The 19,019-nt window shown below is 35.2% G+C and overlaps 2 protein-coding genes across 3 annotated transcripts in view; one reads left to right on the forward strand and one right to left on the reverse strand.

Annotated features, from left to right (window-relative positions):
- LOC136798461 (mRNA export factor GLE1-like) overlaps window positions 1-19,019 on the forward strand; it is a 75,833-nt gene that overhangs the window by 35,518 nt on the left and 21,296 nt on the right. The gene's annotated exons all lie outside the window — the stretch shown is intronic.
- LOC136798456 (uncharacterized) lies at window positions 1,709-8,609 on the reverse strand. Its single transcript, XM_067055069.1, has 13 exons — window positions 8,262-8,609; window positions 7,878-8,058; window positions 7,434-7,536; window positions 6,491-6,602; window positions 6,106-6,296; window positions 5,596-5,752; window positions 4,741-5,012; window positions 4,343-4,466; window positions 4,081-4,121; window positions 3,680-3,789; window positions 3,120-3,186; window positions 2,737-2,767; window positions 1,709-2,403 (listed from the first exon to the last, which is right to left on the reverse strand). The coding sequence occupies exons 1-13, from the start codon at window positions 8,548-8,550 to the stop codon at window positions 1,904-1,906; spliced, it is 2,178 nt and encodes a 725-aa protein (XP_066911170.1). The 5' UTR covers window positions 8,551-8,609; the 3' UTR covers window positions 1,709-1,903.

Raw genomic sequence — 19,019 nt, forward strand, 5'->3', positions numbered from 1 at the left:
GTTAGCTCACATTAAATTGTACTGTCATACAAAGCGATTGAAACACCTTTGCGCCCAACTGCAATTCGGACTATACTCCCGGCTTAGATACGTGGGTAAGATTGTGCAAAGTTATTGTGGTGGTTTATTGCGGAATCAGAAAACTTTTAATTTGTCTATATTTGTCGTATATGTTGTCAATGGAAAAATTAGCTATATAAAATACACAAATCAGACCTATCCCTATCAGGGGATTGGGCCCGAGTTTTCCAGGGTCAAATGATGTCAAATATCTGTACTTGTGAGGAGCGTGTCATTTGACGTCATTCAATCCTCGTAAACTAGAACCCAATCCCCTGTATTTAGCTTTAGGTGAAATAATCGGAAGTGTGTAGGTATAGACAAACACCACTGCAAGAAAGCCTCGATGCTCCAAAAGGCTTAATTGAGTCTTAGTTTCATAAGAAAATGAAAGTCCAGATTTTTGATTTTTGAAGGATATTATATTTTTTTAAATACCGCAAAATTGTGGAACTGCATGAAAAAGCACATTTAAAAGCGATTTTGAATTATTTCATTTCAAAAATTTAAATTCCCAATTGAATAGTTTTGGCCTTTAAAATATATTGAAAATTTGGGAAGTGAAAAGAATGGTGGTTTTCGATCGGGTTCCATGTCGCCATAGATAAATCTTCTCAAGTGTATAGTTTTGTTGCTTGATATGGGATACGTATTCAGATGATGTAAGACCTTTGGCTTAAAGATATATTTTGTAATAGGTTTAATAGAGAAAGAGAATTTAGGAAAGATGGCAGATAGGTAAATTTTCACCCGTCCAAAATCAAACAACACTCTCACACAAAAAGCATTCTTCTTCTGTTTACCCTTATAAGATAAGATAATAAGATTGCCACATCACTGCATTTTCAAAAATTTTCAAGAATGATCTCACTGTAATTGAATGCTATTCAACGTCGCAAAGCATTCCAATCAAAGGTCAACACTAGTCAACAGAATTCTGAAGGCATCATTTCTCGTCACATACTCAAAAAAACACTACATATTTGCCTCAAATTATCGCAAACTAACTAACACACTAAACAAGGACATCTTCATGAAGTTGTGATAAGGTATTGAAAGGAAATTAAAAGCTTAATGACGCAGGATTACGAAAGTTAATTACTTTGGCTTTTCATCACAGAGAATTGTTTTTAAGTGGTCTTGAAAAAGGATAGATGCATTGAGAACGCCTCGCTCTATTTATTTCTTTGGTAACCCTAATTCCATATGGAGTTTTTCCTTGCTTAATCTGACTCTCTACATGTTTAAGTACGTGATAGACAATGTTTAGATTTGGTTTGGTTGCAAATTCTACGGTTTTCGGTACAGGTGACTTGGAAAATAAAGAATACGTACAGTTTTAAATTCCAAAATAAATTGTTTAAAAAAGAACCAGGGATATAGCAACAGTCAAAAGTTTGTTCGCAATGACAAAATAAACTAGAATTGACTGAGCGCTGTTTCTTCAAAAACGGATATACAGCAGACGGACAGCGACATGTTTATAAAAGGCCCGATGCTGGGCCAAATACTTTAAAGGGCCTGTGGATGCCTTAAAGATCTTTGTCTGGGAAGTGGAGTTTTCAAAAAAAAAACGAGAGTTAAACCCCAAACACCCAAAAACCTATCAAAGTTAATTGCTCGTTAATTAAAGTCTATTTTGGAGTGGTCAAGGGTTTTAAAATATCTTTATATAAATACGGGTCTTTATTTCTTAATTTACATTTTACAAAACATATATAGATAAAATTATAAAACCCCCAAGATTAAAATACACTTTTTAAAATATCAAATTTGATTAAAATTAATTTTAGTATGATAAGTTTACTCAGATTTGCATAAAATAGTAAAAAATTAAACAAGTCTAAGATTTTACGATATCCGATACGTTACGTTTTGGAGGTACGGAATATCCACTTTCAGCTCCGTTCTTAACACCGTCATTACAATCATCTGTAGTGTTCTGGTTCTTACCATTTATTTCAATGTTTTCATTTTGATCATTATCGTTCTTTTTAGTGTAAACATCCTCTAGCTCGTACTCGCTATGTTTACTTTTTGTACTGGGCGAATGTCCCGCCTTTACAGTCGTTAAATCAAGATAACTATCATCCTCTAACGGTGTTAAATATAATCCCTCAGACGGAATCTCTTCATAAAGCTCACCATTTGTGTTCATATTACTAGCTGGTTTATCTTCTTCGTCTGGTCTGTAATTTATTGATAGGGGACCAATCTTGGGGCGCGGATCGGCCACTGGTAAGGGACGCTGCACATAACGAGGAGAGCCTTGAAGTTCTTTCTTTTCACGTTCTTGAATGATATGTTCAGCTAGCTCCAATATATCAGCTTTGCTCATGGTGACTAAAATAGGAAATTTATAGAGTAAATTAATTTAATGGCCGATCGGATAATATGAACATTTTATTTCAAACTTCATCAAAGATTACTCTTCTGGCAGGGGAACAGATTTAACATCACACTTTTGTTATTAATGGCCCTGAAAGACAGGTAACTTTTTCCTTGAATGTTAAATTTTCAAAGGCCTCAAAAGTGTCGAGTTTCTGGAAATGAGCTTTTCAGAACGAGTATAAAAGTGAAAAATAATCATTCGTCGACTCAGCTATCGAGTTAGTCGAGTCCACATTCAAGCGTGCACTCTCTTAAAAACAGTAACCACTGCTTGGCTAGACTTACTTTTTTCATCTCCTTTGATAACTGAATCCAACTGGAAAAAAAGAATTAAATTATGGTGATTAGCCACTTAATTTAATTTGTGTAAAATCTTACGGGCAGTTTGAGAATTTATCAACAAAGATGTGATACAAGTAACAAAACAACAAACAAATGTTACTAAAACATTGATTAAGATCGCGAGTATTTTTGTTGTGGGTCTAAATTGAGAGGAACTTAAGTTTATTGTAAGCAGAAGCTGGAATGAACAACAAAGAGTAAACTATCAATACCAGGAGGATTGAGGGTTGTAATATAGGCTCGACTAGCCGACTTGGCAAATTTTATACCAAAGTCTTAAATTTTAAAAGATTAACCAACCAATGGTTATTAAAATAACACTTTACCTTGGTTTCAGTTAATGATTCGTTGCCTTCCAGTTCTTTATGGCCTTTCAATTTTCCTCCATTTCTCCTATGGATTAAAACATAGTAGAACGAGATTATTTTTTACTTTTGTATTTTACATCAACCCTTGCATCTGAAGCCAGTGTATTGACCGATTCTAGAAAATTGCCCTTACCCGACCTTGTTAGACTAAAATTGAATCCCTGTTTTATATGCGCACCAGAAAATAGGAATCAATTCAAAAATATAGTATCACACGAGGAAGAGAGATAGTGCAGTGCCGTAGGAAGCATTTTCATATTGAGGGGGCTGAAGTTTAGTGACACCGCAAGGGCCAACCATGGTTTGGCCCGAGGGGGGAAATTTTGAAAATTTGAGCTCTAGATTGCTTGAAAATGCACTCATAACATGCACTTAAAAGACAATTATGACAAATTAAAAAAGAAAAACTTTGTATTTTGCAAAATAACTATTTTTGAAAAAATTATTGGGGGGGCATAGCACCCCCTTGCCCCCCCCCCCCCAGTTGCTACGGCACTGTTAGTGAGATTATTTGGTACCTTTTCCTCCATCGGAATAGCATGAACAATGCAACCAAAATACATATGAAGCCAACGCCTGCCATCGTGCATCCAACAATGATTGCGACTTGAGCTTCGGCTGGTGTAACCTGTTACAAAGAAAGGATTTTACGTGAATGTGCCCAATGGGCGGTTTTATGTTTATGATTTGAATTTAATTATCAAAGACGAAACGCAATCGTGTACCCACCAGCCACTTTCACCGCTTTTTTATCTAATTGAAGGGAGTGATGTAAAACTTTTGCAAGTACTATCAAAATCATAAATAAGAAAACTAAGGGACTGGTTACGAGTTTGAGCATGACGCACTAGCTCCTTACTAACACTAGATTTTCTAAACTTTTAAAACCGATGAAATAAAATGAATTTGGAAGACATACCGCAATAGCTACTGGTTCAGTAAAATCTTTGCCAGCGAAATCTGAAATGGATTAAGAGATTGTAGAAGGTCTGCTGTATAAAATACCGAATTTACAGGTGAATACAAACAATAGACCCTAATGATATAAGATCCCAAATAATATGGAAGAGACTTGGATAGAAACCCCTTTAACAAACAAGAGGGGTTCAATAATCTAAATCTGTCAACATTGGCGTTATTTTTGGGTGTATGGCGGATCAATAGGAATCAATGTCACTTACATTTTCTTTCACCTTGGAATTTGATGAAAAGATTCATTATCTCATTATTGGCCAAATTGTCACATTTGAAACCGATCCGAAACAAGTGACCTTTAAAATCATCCTGGTTCCCCGTGTAGTCTTTCTATAAATAAAGAAAAAAAGACATTTTAGAATTATGCCTCAAAATCTTAAGAGTACTATATTTGCAAAGATTATTAATTCTTAATTAATTAAACTCTCCTGGGTATGAATTTTTTCCAATTTTAACGTATCAAGGCACTATGCGAGAGACTGGTTCTCGGGACTGTTGGCAGCGGCATATCATGAACTCATTTTTCTTAGAGAGTTTGGACAGCTAATCAAGGAGAATGCATGTGACCTTAGAACCAAACCTTTTAATTAATCATTTTGCTTACAGCTACTATTATAGTTTGTCCACCACCATTGTTTTTCGAAGCTTCGTTTTTGAAATAAATTGTGCTCCAGGATTGCCATTTGTCATAGTTGTAAACTTCCACAGAGAAAACCTTTCCAATTTTACATATACTCTCTGTAATAAGGTCTTTATCTATGTCAAAAATTTGTGCTGATAAAGGATTCCGCCATTTTGAGATGCCATCATTCCAAGTCACCATAAATACAATATTGAGAGTGTAGGAGTTACTACTGAGGATGTATGGAGCGCCTCCTAGAAAAACAAAAATGCAAAATCACTAAGACACCCCCTTCTCGCAGACCCGGTAGGGTTTTTTCAGCCAGTGGGGGTAAAAATAACGACCAAAACTCGATGGGGATTGATATTCCCATACTTTTATGGCTTGGGATTTTATTTCTTTTGATTTCATGTCAGAAAATTCATTGGGGATGGGAAAACAGCATTATATTTTGCAGTGAGGATTGGTTTATTTGATTATTCTCAGTGGAGACAAAAATTGGAGGATAATTTTCCACCGGGGACGACATTTTTGCCAGTTTTTCCAGTGGGAAGGGGTCCCAGTGGGTCTGTAACGACACTAAGATACCAACGCAAGACGGAGACGTCCAATCATCATTTCGCAGTTCTAATTGCATGAGTTTCGTAGGTAGGTTGGAGAATGGACTGTAGAAGATAATTTCGAGATCACGTGAATTGTTGATAGGAACTCTTTCAATCACATATCTCTGTTTCATTCAACCATGAATTGCAATTAAATTTATCATGTACAATGGCCTTGAAACCTTTAAATAAAATTGCCATCATAATTGACACAATTGAAGTCATTTTTACATACCTGCTATATTCTCTTCGATGGTGTCTGTGGAGCCAAAACATCCGTTTGTACCATTTCTGTTGATCATATATGTTGGCCTTGGAGCAATGCATTGACAGTTTGAGCTTCTTGATGGACAAGAATACTCGTCGTTTTTCCCTCTTATCACTTCCAAAATCTATAAGAATATGATACACTGGATGAAGGCTCGGAATAAAGCCCGAATAAAAAGGAAGAGTTTTTTAGAGCCTAAAAAAATATTGCAAATGATATTGAATATTCTGTCTAGTCGGTTGAACTTTATCCTTTGTCAGATCGAGCGCTTATAGCCAAGGTGGATCATGTCTTTTGATTCAATATGTTGTATAAAATTAGCCTTATTTAATTCGATCTTGTCTTTGACCAAGATTCAGATTATGGGGAGCTTTTCATAACGTTGGAGTTAGAGAGAATAGACCGTAATTCAATGAAAGATATGGCGAAAGAGCTACAAATAAAGGGATGTTTAGTGACTTGCAAATATTCACATACGGCATCTTCGTCGTCTCCGTCACCTTCAGTGGTTGTGGTTGTGGTGGTCGTTGTGGTGGTGGTCATTGGGCCAGGAGTTTTTGGTGGATGCGGTGGAGTTGAGCCATTTGGAGGTGTTAGCGGTGGACGTGGAGGTGTGGAACCGTCACCCGGTGGTGGAGTTGGCAATGACGCAGAAATTGGTGTAACATCTATGATTTGAAGATAAAAGCATTATCGAGAATCTCGAAATCTCCAATCATAAACACTATAATATCGATTGAAGAGTTATAGAGACAGCATAACCAAGATACTATAAGCCGACTTTAGTTTGAGATGAATGAGACTTTACTAAAATAAATTCTTTTCATTTGAAATTAATTAAATAAAAACACTGAATTCTTACAATCTCTTTTTCCTTGAAACTTGAAGATCATGAATGCTTTTTCAACTCCACATGACATTTGGAGAGCTATTAAACGACCTTGATATGTTTTGCTGATATTTGAGATTGCAACCTAATGAAAAATGGATAGATTAGGAGGATGGAACTCTGCGGTAAAGTTCACCAAAATTTAATAATTTCTTTTTTCCTTATTGGAGCAAGAATCCCCGGGGGGGGGGGGGTACTACCCTTGTCGACCGACGGGGGTGCTCCGCTGAGGTTCGAAAAATGGACCCTACGTGGGAATCGAAATTTGCGAAAAAAGTGACCCTGAATGGGACTGAAATTCCAAAATTTTCTCAAATTTTCTACTTTTTCCCCAAATTTTCCAAAAATAGACACCCTACGAGGGACTGATTTTTCTATTTTGGTATTTTTGCGACCCTACCTGGGACTCGTGGAGGTTAAAAAAGGTACCCTGACCAGCTGAGCATCCCCGTAACCCATTTTGCCCCCCCCCCCCCCGGGCAAGAATCAATCAATGACTTTTGAAAGAAAAATTGGGAGAAAACTTAAACAAAGAATTGTGTCACTACAGCGCATAAATTGACTGCGTTGAAGTTGAAGTTTGGATTGTTTAGATTTTAGTCACTATACAAACAGTTTACTCATTTTCCAAAAATTGTCACTCACGATTCATGATACAGTTGACACTCTCTAATTCGATTCTCAAGGATTGAAATTATTGGATTGGATTTTCATCGAATAAAGGAGCGTATCGAATAGTAGAACGTCAACTGTATGCTCTCCTGCAATGACTTAAAAATATGTAACTATTTGGCCTTTGTGTGACTTGTGAATAATTAGAACTATTTTAAAAATGATAATATCAATAACCATTGCAGGGGTGTATATACTGTATTGGGATCATGTGTGAATAGAATGATGTGTGAATGATCTTTACCTCGAAGGAGAAGTGAGTTACACCAGATGAATCTTTCCGATTTGTGAGTAAGAAATCTGTTGGTACCACTGAATCGCAAGTTGTCCATTTCAGATTGTTACAGCTGTTGAAAAAATTACGTTAAAAGGGGTAGTCTGGAGGTTCTGATATTGAATTAATCGTGAAAAAAAGTCCTCTTTTTTTGTTAGAGGAAAACAACAGAATTTTGAACTTTAGACTAGTGTAGCTCTCTTGGTCCAGGTCACCGTAAACGCCTTCTGTTATTGTTGTGCCAGTCTGTGGGAATGGGAATCTGTTAAGTTTTATCAAACGACCTTCTTCGGGCTTGGAGAGGGAGAATAATTTGAGGGAAAAATTAGTAGGTAGGGAGGTAATTGAAATCTTCAGATATCCTCAAATTTAAGTCTAGATTTCATCTAAGGAAAAACACTGGGCTTGTCTTACCTCACAGTAGTTATCTTAGGATCTTTACATTCTTTTTCGGTCGTAACTCGATCTCCGCCCGCGATGTATAGGGCGTTCGTTCCAACCCACCCTACGCCTTCGTCCCATTTCATCAGACCGATCTCTTTATTCTTCTCAATACTCAACTCGTGAGGATCAGGTCCAGGGTCAGATCCATGGTCTACAAATTAAAAGAAGAGATTACACATTATAATGACATTAACCAATAATTTAGCATCAATCACCCTTAAGAGCGTCGAGGTGCTTATTTGAGTAAAACTGACATTTTATGATCAAGCAAAAATTTTCATGTTTTGAATTTTCAGATGAAAAGTGGATTCTCACCAAAAGCACTAATACTTATTAAAAAACATATGTATATACCTCCATCTATGATGTTTTGTTTAAATTCGTCCAAAATTTGACGGCTTTCTTTACACATAGCTCTCTTCTCATCTTCGAAAACCATTGTCTTGCTATGATCGGCAGAACAGCTACACGTTTTCGTACCACCAGTTGCAGTGATTGGTTTGTCACATTCAAGTCCTTGGTTCTCCAAAAATTGAAACTCATCTTCTAAACCTCTTGTGACTTCAAACATGTTTGTTGTGCCACCCCAACAGTTATGTTGGCAAGCCAGAATTGTGAGTAATATTATTATGAGGTTATGCATTTTATAGCTATTCTAAAAGTTGCATGTAACATTTATGGAAATACTCTAAAGTCCCGAACAAACGTCTCCCCTCATTTATTAATTTTCGAAAACCTTTTGGACCTTCCAGTTCCTACGAGGACCCCTCGTTTATTTATTTTGAAGATATTTATTTACTATAAAAATCTGAATGGCTCTATATAGCGTGGTTTTAGTATATGATGTTTGCTTGCGCTGTGATTCCCACTCCGTCGTGGGTAGGACCCATTCCGATGCATCGGAGGGCATTTCTTTCTTCCTTTTTCTTTCTTGTTTTCTTAGAGGTACAATTTCCAACCCCCGGCAATTAATCTCCCCCGTTCATTATATTTTGAGGAAACTTCGGACCCCCTGACTTTTACTTGGACCCCCTTCAATTCCGGACCTTAAAGGATAGGCTTTATTCAATTATGGGATTTGCTTGGTCCTTAAGTTGAACTTGACGAAGTATTGTGACAGGTGGATAATTTTCAAAGAAACTCTCCGAAGGTTCATGAAACATGCACCATCTTAAGCTGTTATGGGATCCACCAACGGATTCGTGCTTCTTATTGAAAAAGGGTCCATTATCACAGGAAAAAATTTTCGATTTCCAAGGTTGGAAATTTCAAGTTTTCTTAGTTGGAAAAAAGATAAAATCCAATGGAAAATCCAACCTGAAAATGTGGGACATTGTCCAAGGTTGGAAATGTTGCATTTTCCATGGCTTGGAATTTTTGAAAATTCAGTTGGAAAAAAGCCAAAATCCAAGCTTAAACAAGGTTGGAACTTTCCAAAATCGAGGTTGAAAAAAGCTAAAATTCAAACTTAAACAAGGTTGGAATTTTCGAAAATCGCGGTTGAAAAAAGCGAAAATCCAAACTTTAACAAGGTTGGAATTTTTTAAAATTCAGTTGGAAAACAAGGTTGGAATTTTCGAAAATCTAGGTTGAAAAAAGCCAAAATCCAAATTTAACAAGGTTGGAATTTTTTAAAATTCAGTTGGAAAACAAGGTTGGAATTTTCGAAAATCTAGGTTGAAAAAAGCCAAAATCCAAATTTAACAAGGTTGGAATTTTTTAAAATTCAGTTGGAAAAAAGCCAAAATCCAAATTTAACAAGGTTGGAATTTTCGAAAATCTAGGTTGAAAAAAGCCAAAATCCAAAAAGTGATGGCAGAGATGTGGAAAAGAGATCTTAAGCAAGGTTATTGTTTTTGTGAACAGTCACTCGCTAGCCTAGGCTCGATGGCTCCCGGTCAATCTCTCGTTATTGTTCGCACAGATACGTGGTTGATCTTAGATCACTCACACAGCTCAGCAGGGCGCTATTTGAAACTATGACACAAGTACCCTATGTGCTTCACTGTGCGAACTCACTGCGATTGACCGAGGCCGCTCCGAAGCGACGCCTCACCTGACGGAAACTTACAGCTTGACTGCTCACATTATAGTCTAATATCCAGGTTTGCTATACATCAAAACAGTTTTGAGCGAAAAATCGCTTGTGGTTTTCTCAAAGGAGCATGCGCAGAAAATGGTTAGAAAAACGTAATTTCCACATGGATTTTTAACGTTTTCCAAACTGTTTGGAGAAACACAAATTTCCAACCCAAAAAGTCAAGTTTTCTAAGAAAGGCTCTCAATCTTAGAAAAATGTAATTTCCACATGGATTTTTAACGTTTTCCAAACTGTTTGGGAGAAACACAAATTTCCGACCCGAAAAGTCTAGTTTTTCAACCTAGGTATCAAATTTACAAAAATATGTATTTTCACATCGATTTTTGACCTTTTTTTTCAATTTCCAAACTGTTTGGAAAATAAAAATTTCCCACCCAAAAAGTCATGTTTTCCAACCAGCCTTGGAAAATTGTCATTTCTACATTGTTTTTTTTTCACTTGATTTTTCAAGCGCATTGGTTTATTCTACAAAACCTATGGGTAATTTACGTTTTCCAAATCACTTTAAAGTAATCGCTCTAATTTCCAACCTTCAATTATAAAACCAAAATTTCCAACCCAAAAATATCGAATTTCCAACCTTGGAAATCGAACATTTTTTCCTGTGTATGTTGACTCATATTTACAATCATCCTGCATATGCGTAGCGAGATACCCTGCAAAATTTATGAGGGAGTGCAGACGTTTATGACATTCATTATCTTTTGATAAAACGAAGACATTAATTACAGATTCGTAAAACCGTTCTCAAATTTTGCAGGGTATCTCGCTACGCCTATGACTCATAGTCATCCAGACTAATATTACCTACGGTTGTTTAAAGGTCTGCGATTCACACTAAACTACAAAGTTTATCCTTTTCATCCTCGCTGGGATTCTTTTTTAAATACTCTTTGAAAAAAAGTTCGTCCCTTGACCAAAACAAATATTTTTCAACTACTTTAAACGATCCGTCAAGAGAGAAAAATGCACCATACAAATCTCATAATAAAATGTCTTTTTGTCCATAGCATTTTAAAGTAGTGACGAATTATTCAATAAATTAATTCAGTTTTTTGAAAACCTCATTCACGCCATACGTCAGGAAAGCTCATTAAACTGTGTAAAATACTGACCGGTGAAAAATACTTCCTCTTAAAATGCTTGAACTGCTTCTGTTGGAGAATCAATAGGGGAGGAAATCGATCACTGGATTTCCCTACATAAGCACGGCGCTAGACCTTTCAACTCCTGTATCCCAGAATGGAGGATCAAATCTATCTTCTTAAAATAAACATTTTAAGACCATTTAACTATTCCATATGATTAGACGAATGGATGGATGGCGAATAAATAAGTTTTGAATTTGATAATTTTGAAAAACTTTTTATTTTACTATACCTTCTATGAATTTGATTGATTTTTTGGACCTACCCTGGTGGAGGTCCTATAAATTAACCGCTGTATGTTCGTTCGTCCGTTCGTTCGTCCGTTCGTTCGTTAGTTACTAGCTTTTCTCGATATTGGCTCATTACTTTTTTCTGATTGTTTGCAAAAAGATGCATAACTATAAACCCTCAAATGTGACGGAGCCTGATTTTCGAGAAAAAAAAATTTGGGCAAATTTGGGCCAAAAAACGGTTAAAAAACGGTTTTTTTGTACTTTGTGAAAAATTGTATCATTAATTTTTTCTGATTTCTTGCATAAAAGTAGGGTACCATCATAGGTAAAAGATGGCGCAAGCAGATTTTTGCAAAACAATTTTTTTGGCTCAAAAAACGCATGTTTATCTATAAGAATCACTATTAATAAGCATACATCAATGTTCTTAGTCAAATAGACCTTTTCATAAATTACGTCACGGACATCACTTGCCTCGTTTTGAAATTATTGCTATAGTGATTAACTCCCAGCGGATTTTTTAGAACTACCTTTTTTCATAAAAAAATCATTTTATGTCTCAACCGACATAATCACCATGGTTATTGTTTGAGTAGGAGGCAAGTGATGTTCGTGACGTAATTTATGAAAAGGCCTTTTATTCAATTTTTTATGAAATAGATGTTTTTTTTGCTCACGAGGGCTTACTTTTAAAGAATATGTGTGTTTGGACATGAAATTTTGGTTGCTTGGCGTGTTTTTATAGAAAAACTGGCCAAATTCGATATATTTTTATAAGCAAATTATAAATTACTTAGGTATTAGCTTTTCTCGAGATTGGCTCTTTCATTCTTTATCATTTTTTGCACAAAGATGCATAACTATAAACCCTCGAATGTGACGGAGCTCGATTTTTGAAAAAATATTTTAGGTAAATTTCAGCTAAAAAACGGCAAAAAAGGGGTTTTTTGAAATATTGGATCATTGTTTTTTTCTGACTTTTTGCATGAAAGTAGGTAAAAGATGGCTCAAGCAGATTTTTGTAAAAAAAGTTTTTCAGCTCAAAAAACGCATCTTTATCTATAAGAATCACCATTAATAAGCATACATCAATGTTCCTAAAATTGCTGGATTTTTTGATGAGATATGTTTTTTTACTCACGAAGTCTTGAATATGAAAGAATATTTCAGGAGCATGAAATTTTGGTTTCTAACTGTTTTTTTATAAGAAATAAACGACTAATTTTGATAGATCGTCACTATTTTTTTTCTGAATGATTGTTTAATGGTCACGCTCACGTAGATATCAATTATATATGTGTTAAATGAATAACCAGGTAGGTCCATAAAAGTATCACTTGTTATTGTTACATGAAAGTCAAATGCCAAAGAGTTGTAAAGCGCTTTTTTTTAAATCCGAAAGTGTAGTACGTTTTAGGAGGTAAGCCAATTGTGATGAAATTAACGAGTCACTCTCCATCATACAGGCGATGTTAGCGAGTTTTTGTATTCGCACTTTTGAGGACGGTAGAGCATAGAGGTAATAAAAGTTTGATGGAGTAACAACTTTTCTGTAATAGCCAGAGAAGTCATAAAACTCTTTAGAAATTTCTTTCAAATCGGCCTCCTTTGATTACCAATCCTTGATAGCAAAAATTAGTTAAGATATAAATTATAAGAACTAAAGTAAAGTTATTCTGTCCAACGAAACCTCGTATTTTTAGGTAAAATGCGAATTTCTTTCGAGTAATAATTTCTTTATAGTTTTAAAAGAAGATTTTATTTTATCGGGAAACTTTCGAGAGGTAAACTTCTTCAAATCTTGCGAATTCTTTGTTGTTTGTGGAAGGTTCTTTGCTATAAATATTTTTAGATCTAAAATAGCAGCTGCCCCAAAATTTTGATAGAATATAGTTGAAAGATTGGCATTAGAAAATATGTAATCCAGATCCAGCTGACAATTTCAAATAATACAATATAAAAGAAAGTCCGAAAATGTTCCATTTTGACTTTTCAATACATGAAAAACAACAAAGTGAGTTTTTTTAAAATTACAATATTTCGTACTCAAAACTAGTACATCATTCAGGTAAAAGTTCTCTTACAAACGTGTCGATGAGTTTTATGTAAAAATCTTGCTAATTAAAACAATTAAAATTAGAAAATGTTCACTAGAGGATAAAACAATTAATCAATAAAATGTGGTGAATAGTAAACAATAGAAAAAATATAAGATATGAGAACATAATTAGTCAAAATCCCAATGGTAAAAGAAAGGCTAAAACAAAGAGGCCTGAATAGGAGGCAAGACGATAGAAACGACCCAAGAGACAAAAATTAGACAAAACCTAGGAAAAAAGATATAAATCTCTTGAGGCTTTGAGGCCGTTGTTCAAAATAGGTGATTTTCTTTTAATGTATAATGCTTCTTTTATAAGAAGAATGTTCCAATTTGAGGCTGAATCAATGATCTTTGTATTGTTCTCTACGCAGTTTAGGTAGTAGTCTCTCGTTTCAGACTTTGTCAATTCACCAAGTCCATGATGTAGAAGATTGGTCATGTAACGCATTTCTTGGCAACTGGTCAGATGATCATAAATTGCAGTATTACTTGACTTATTCTTATTAGAGGTGGCATGCTCCACACAACGCTCGTGAAGATTTCTATCTGTTTTACCAATATAGTCGGCACTACATCCAGGACAAGTAAAGTGGTAGACGACACTTGATTTTAAAAGACTTGGTGTTTTATCTTTCATATTTGTAAAAAATGATAACTTTGATGCTAATCAAAAATAGTGTGACATTGGAAAAAATGGCCAAAAACAACTTTTTGAAATAACTCCCCAGGTATTTTGAATCTAGCCTTCAAATCTCAGAGGCTTATAGAACTCAAGACGAGGATATGATTGAAAAAAAAAATTTTGTTAATTGAGCCAAGATTGTGGCTGCAAATCAAAAAATGTCGATTTTTTTAGAATGTAAACCACATCAAAACTAGAGATGATACAAAAAAGAAACCTTCAGCTCTCGATGGTAGAAAGATTGAATTTTACGAAAAGCATTAAATGTACATGATATTCCACTGTTAAACGTTCTATTTTGTGGCTTACATTGAAGGGATATTTTTGTCAGAAATTAAGCGTTTATCCTGCTCCATACGCTTCTAAAACATTTGTAGCTACTCAAAATGATCTAAAATCCAATTTAAAATCACTAGAATACTTTCAAGATGTTGTGAAGTCGTTATTTGAGCACAAAATGTGGCTTACTTGGAGGTAAATGCAAGATAATACCATTACCATGACAATACAGATAATTGATCCATTAAGAATGCAGGGTTGGTATTTTATATCAAATTTGAAAGGAAACCATCAATAGTAGTTTTTTCATGATTAGATGAGCAATTTTTGTGGCTGACAGACAAAATTAAGTTACATTAGGTACTGTTCTAGCTTCATAAACCACCACTGAAATCGATTTGAATCACATTGTTTGATAAATGCTTTACAGTCATGTTTTTGGATCTGTAAGCCACAATAATGTGCATTTATAATTACAAAATATAAGGCTATTCTCTTTATATTTGATAAATAATCAAAGAAATAGTTTAAGGCTTGATAGTCAATGGACTTCCAGCCTGTATAATTTCTGATTATCTCCCCCGCTGTAAGCCACATTTTTTACTCACAGTAGGGCAGTAAGCCACAATTTAATACAAAATGTAATGTGTCAATAAATAAATAAACCAGCCGAGGCTGGAAGGTCAGCCAATAGAGCTTAGCTAGATAGCTTTAATAAGTGGGTTAACAGATGTAAGAGATGTACTGAAACAGAGTAGACTAAAAATGTTGAATAATGTACAAAATATGAAACATTTGATAACTTGATTTAAATTTATTTAAAACAAGCCTGACAGCTCCTCCAACCCCCCCCCCCTAGTGAGAGCCACTATGTTCTAAAAGTATCCTTCGTGTGCACAGAGTTGTTAAAAGCAAACTAAATTTTTTAAATGATCAATTAGGTCCATAAGATCACAAAAACGAGTGGTGAGAAAAATTTTGACCATTTTGCTGGTCCCCATGTGACGTCATCACTTTTGCTGGGGCTTGAAAATGAAAGTGAAAATTAGAAGCTCATATATGGCTCAAATGAAAGATATTTATCCAAGGATTCCAAAAAATATCACAACATATACCTGAGAAGCTATGAAGGAAAATAGTTTGAAAAATGACGTCATCGACAATAAAAAAATCGTCGAAATCGAAAAATTTTCGTTTCGTTTGAAAGAGGACCATCTAGTGAACAAAAAATATTACTACAAAAAAATCTGAATTACTCCTTAAAAGCCCCTGTCAGCAAATTTGTAATTCATTAAATTTGCCTGTGAAAGGTTAGCTTCGGGCACGCCCAGGAATCTTTAAAAAGCTTGAGAGTCAAGTCAAACGCATTTCACAGAATAATTTCCTATCAAGTGAAATTCAATATTTTCAGTAGTAATATTTTTTGTTCCCAAGCAGGTCCTCTTTCAAATGAAACAAAAAGTTTTCGATTTCGACGATTTTTTAATTACCGATGACGTCGTCATCGATGACGTCATTTTTGAGCTATTTTCCTTCATAGCTTCTCAAATATTGATTTTCAGGTATATGTTGTGATATTTTTTGGAATCCTTGGATAAATATCTTTCATTTGAGCCATATATGAGCTTCTAATTTTCACTTTCATTTTCAAGCCCCAGCAAAAGTGATGACGTCACATGAGGACCAGCAAAATGGTCAAAATTTTTCTCACCACTTGTTTTTGTGATTTTATAGACCTAATTGATCATTTAAAAAAGTTAGTTTGCTTTTAACAAGTCTGTGCACACGAAGAACATTGTAGCTCTCACTACCCCACGAGAAGATCAAAGTATACTTCTCTTTAGCATTGTAGCACTGTTTCTATGACATCAAACAATTAAGCTATAGTTCATTACTACAAAATAAAAGAGAAACATAGTGTAATTAAACATTTTGTTAATTTCATTCCAGTCAGTTATGATACATTTTTTCTGTTGGATGTACCTTAAAGGAAGAAATTTTGGCGGAAAGAAAATTTGGGGGATTTGGCAGATTTGACATCCGCCAAATTAAGTTCCCGCCAAAATTTCTTTTTTCCGCCATCCGCCAAATTAAATTCCCGCCAAATCAAACATTTTGAAAATATGATCTCTTTTAAGGTGTTTTTGCTATTTTTTCGCTGTTTTGACGCCATCCTAAGGTTAAATTTTTAAGCGACCGCCAAATTAAATTCCCGCCAAATTTAGTTTTTTCGTCCATCCGCCAAATTAAATTCCCTCTGAAATTTCTTCCTTTAAGGTAGACAATCCATTATCTGACCAAAGTTTTATATATACTAGAAATAAATAAGAAAATTGCCAAAACGTCAAAACCAAAATAAAGATATCCATCAAATATACATAGAAACTGTACTTTTTGTTTTACTTGATAAAACTCCAATAACACTTTCAACTAACAAAGCTACAAGCTTTAAGTCACAAAGCGCAAACTCCAGAAAAACACAATTTGCACCAAAAACTTTGCAAAACGTAGTTCATACCGTGAGATCGGGTAACTTGCATCAGTGGAGGCTAACATGCATAGCCCTCAAATGAATGACCTGGTTGGTCATTAAAATACAACTACTCAATGAGGTACGTAAAAACTGACTGCTATTCAGTCAAAGCCAAAATTTGTCAAGGCAAACATAATTTGCGTCCAGAACTGTTGAACAAATTGTTTAGTTTTTTAATTATTCAAAGTCAAAAAGCCATTTGTCGTAACTTTCTGCGATTCCATTAAAAACAAGTGATACATTTATGGACCTACCTAAATGAAAAATGAACACGTGAACAATTCCTATGATTCAATCCCGAGAAAAGTTGGTAACAGACGAACGGACGGACGGACGAACACAGGTTAATTTATAGGACCTCCAGGTAGGTCCAAAAATGTGACTGATCATTGTCCTACTTTGCACTTGAAGCAAAATCACAAAATCTTGAAAAACACAATTTGCATCCAGTCTGCGTAAATAAATTTTGTAGTTTAGTACCGTCAAGTTACACAACATGCACACAACCATCTTGAAGACTTTGCTGGTCGCAAATGATAATCGAAAGCAAAACTTAAAATTCATAACTATGCAGGGAAGCTCATTTTTCCCCCGTTTTGCTTTAAACCCACTTTTGATTGGTCTATGAATTTGGGCGATTGATTTACCGCCTTGGCGGAATAAACACACGACAATAATAAATAAATTCAACAGGGCAGCGGTGTAGCAATTAATTTCAACTGGGAGTCCTCTCTTCTGTGCCAAGCACTAGCAGTGTTTTTTAAACTTTAAAAGTTTGGCTGTGCAAGTTGTGACGAGAGTGTGCATGTTGTGTAACTTGACGCCAGCCCGCTTTCTGCAAGTCTGATAAGAGATATGTATAAACTGTTATCGCCATTCATTCCATTCCATCATTCAGTCAAAACGTGCGCCAAGGTTAGAAAAGGTTAGAAAAACACAATCTGCGTCCGGACTGCATGAAAAATAGTTTGATCAATTTCAACAAGAACTGTATATATTAATATTAATATAAACGATCAAATTCCAAAGACCATTTGTCATAAAAAAAGTCCAATAATAGGAGATGTGATGTCATCATTTGGTTCCCGTCATCTGACCGACCCTGATTTACGGTCAGCAGGTAGAGTTGGAGAGTCGGAAAGCTTTTCCGCTGCTTTGCTGGATTTCCACTGTCGACCTCTGCACGCTCTGTGTTTAAACAAGTTTTCAAATCGAAGTAGAGAGCCGCATGGCTAATGGAGAGTAAACCGAAAACACCAGTTTATCCACGGTTTCTCAATTTTAAAATTCGGATCAGTCCACACGGATTCCCTTTCAACAAGATGTAGCTGCTTCTTAACAGAAAAATATTTTCGACCGACCGACCGAACGACTCCCACTTTTTAAAGTAGAAATGACGAGAACCAAACAATTTTTTGCGATTCGCCTTATCAAACACGTCCAAGTCCAAAAAAGCACGATTGCATCCAGTCTTTATCAAATTTATACAGTAGCTGTACTTTTGTAAACTTTATCAAATTCCAATAACATTATAACACCATCAATCCCCTAGAGGCAAACAAGAAAAATATGTTTTTATTGCAAAAACTATTAAAAAGCAGCAATCAGAAAATTCAACATAAACAAAAACTTGAGCAAAACGGCTTTAAACCTTCAAAAAATGTAGAAAAAGAATCCCCTTGATGAAAATCATGTGTTTGATTTGCTGAGTTAAAAAAATAAATGTCAGAAATTGAAGCTTGCAACAGATTTAAACTGGAAATACTTTGGTACAACACTGACTTACAGTATCACATCTGACTTATCGCTTGAGCCGCCATCTTGAAACACTACATTATGATCTGTAAAAACAACGCACGCTAAAAGTACACAAAAAGTTAACCCGATCGGAAGAAAGTTTAGAAATCAAAGTGAGATCGGAAGATCGGATTTTTTTTTTGTCGTCTTATGGAACCGAATTTTACCTATTTGAATGCTCAGCTTAGGCTGACCAATAAACATTCAGCTATACATTACTTGGAAAATTTTAATAAAA

This window comes from Clytia hemisphaerica, unplaced genomic scaffold, assembly GCF_902728285.1.
Source record: "Clytia hemisphaerica strain Z4C2 unplaced genomic scaffold, Clytia hemisphaerica genome assembly, whole genome shotgun sequence".
NCBI lineage: Eukaryota > Metazoa > Cnidaria > Hydrozoa > Leptothecata > Clytiidae > Clytia > Clytia hemisphaerica.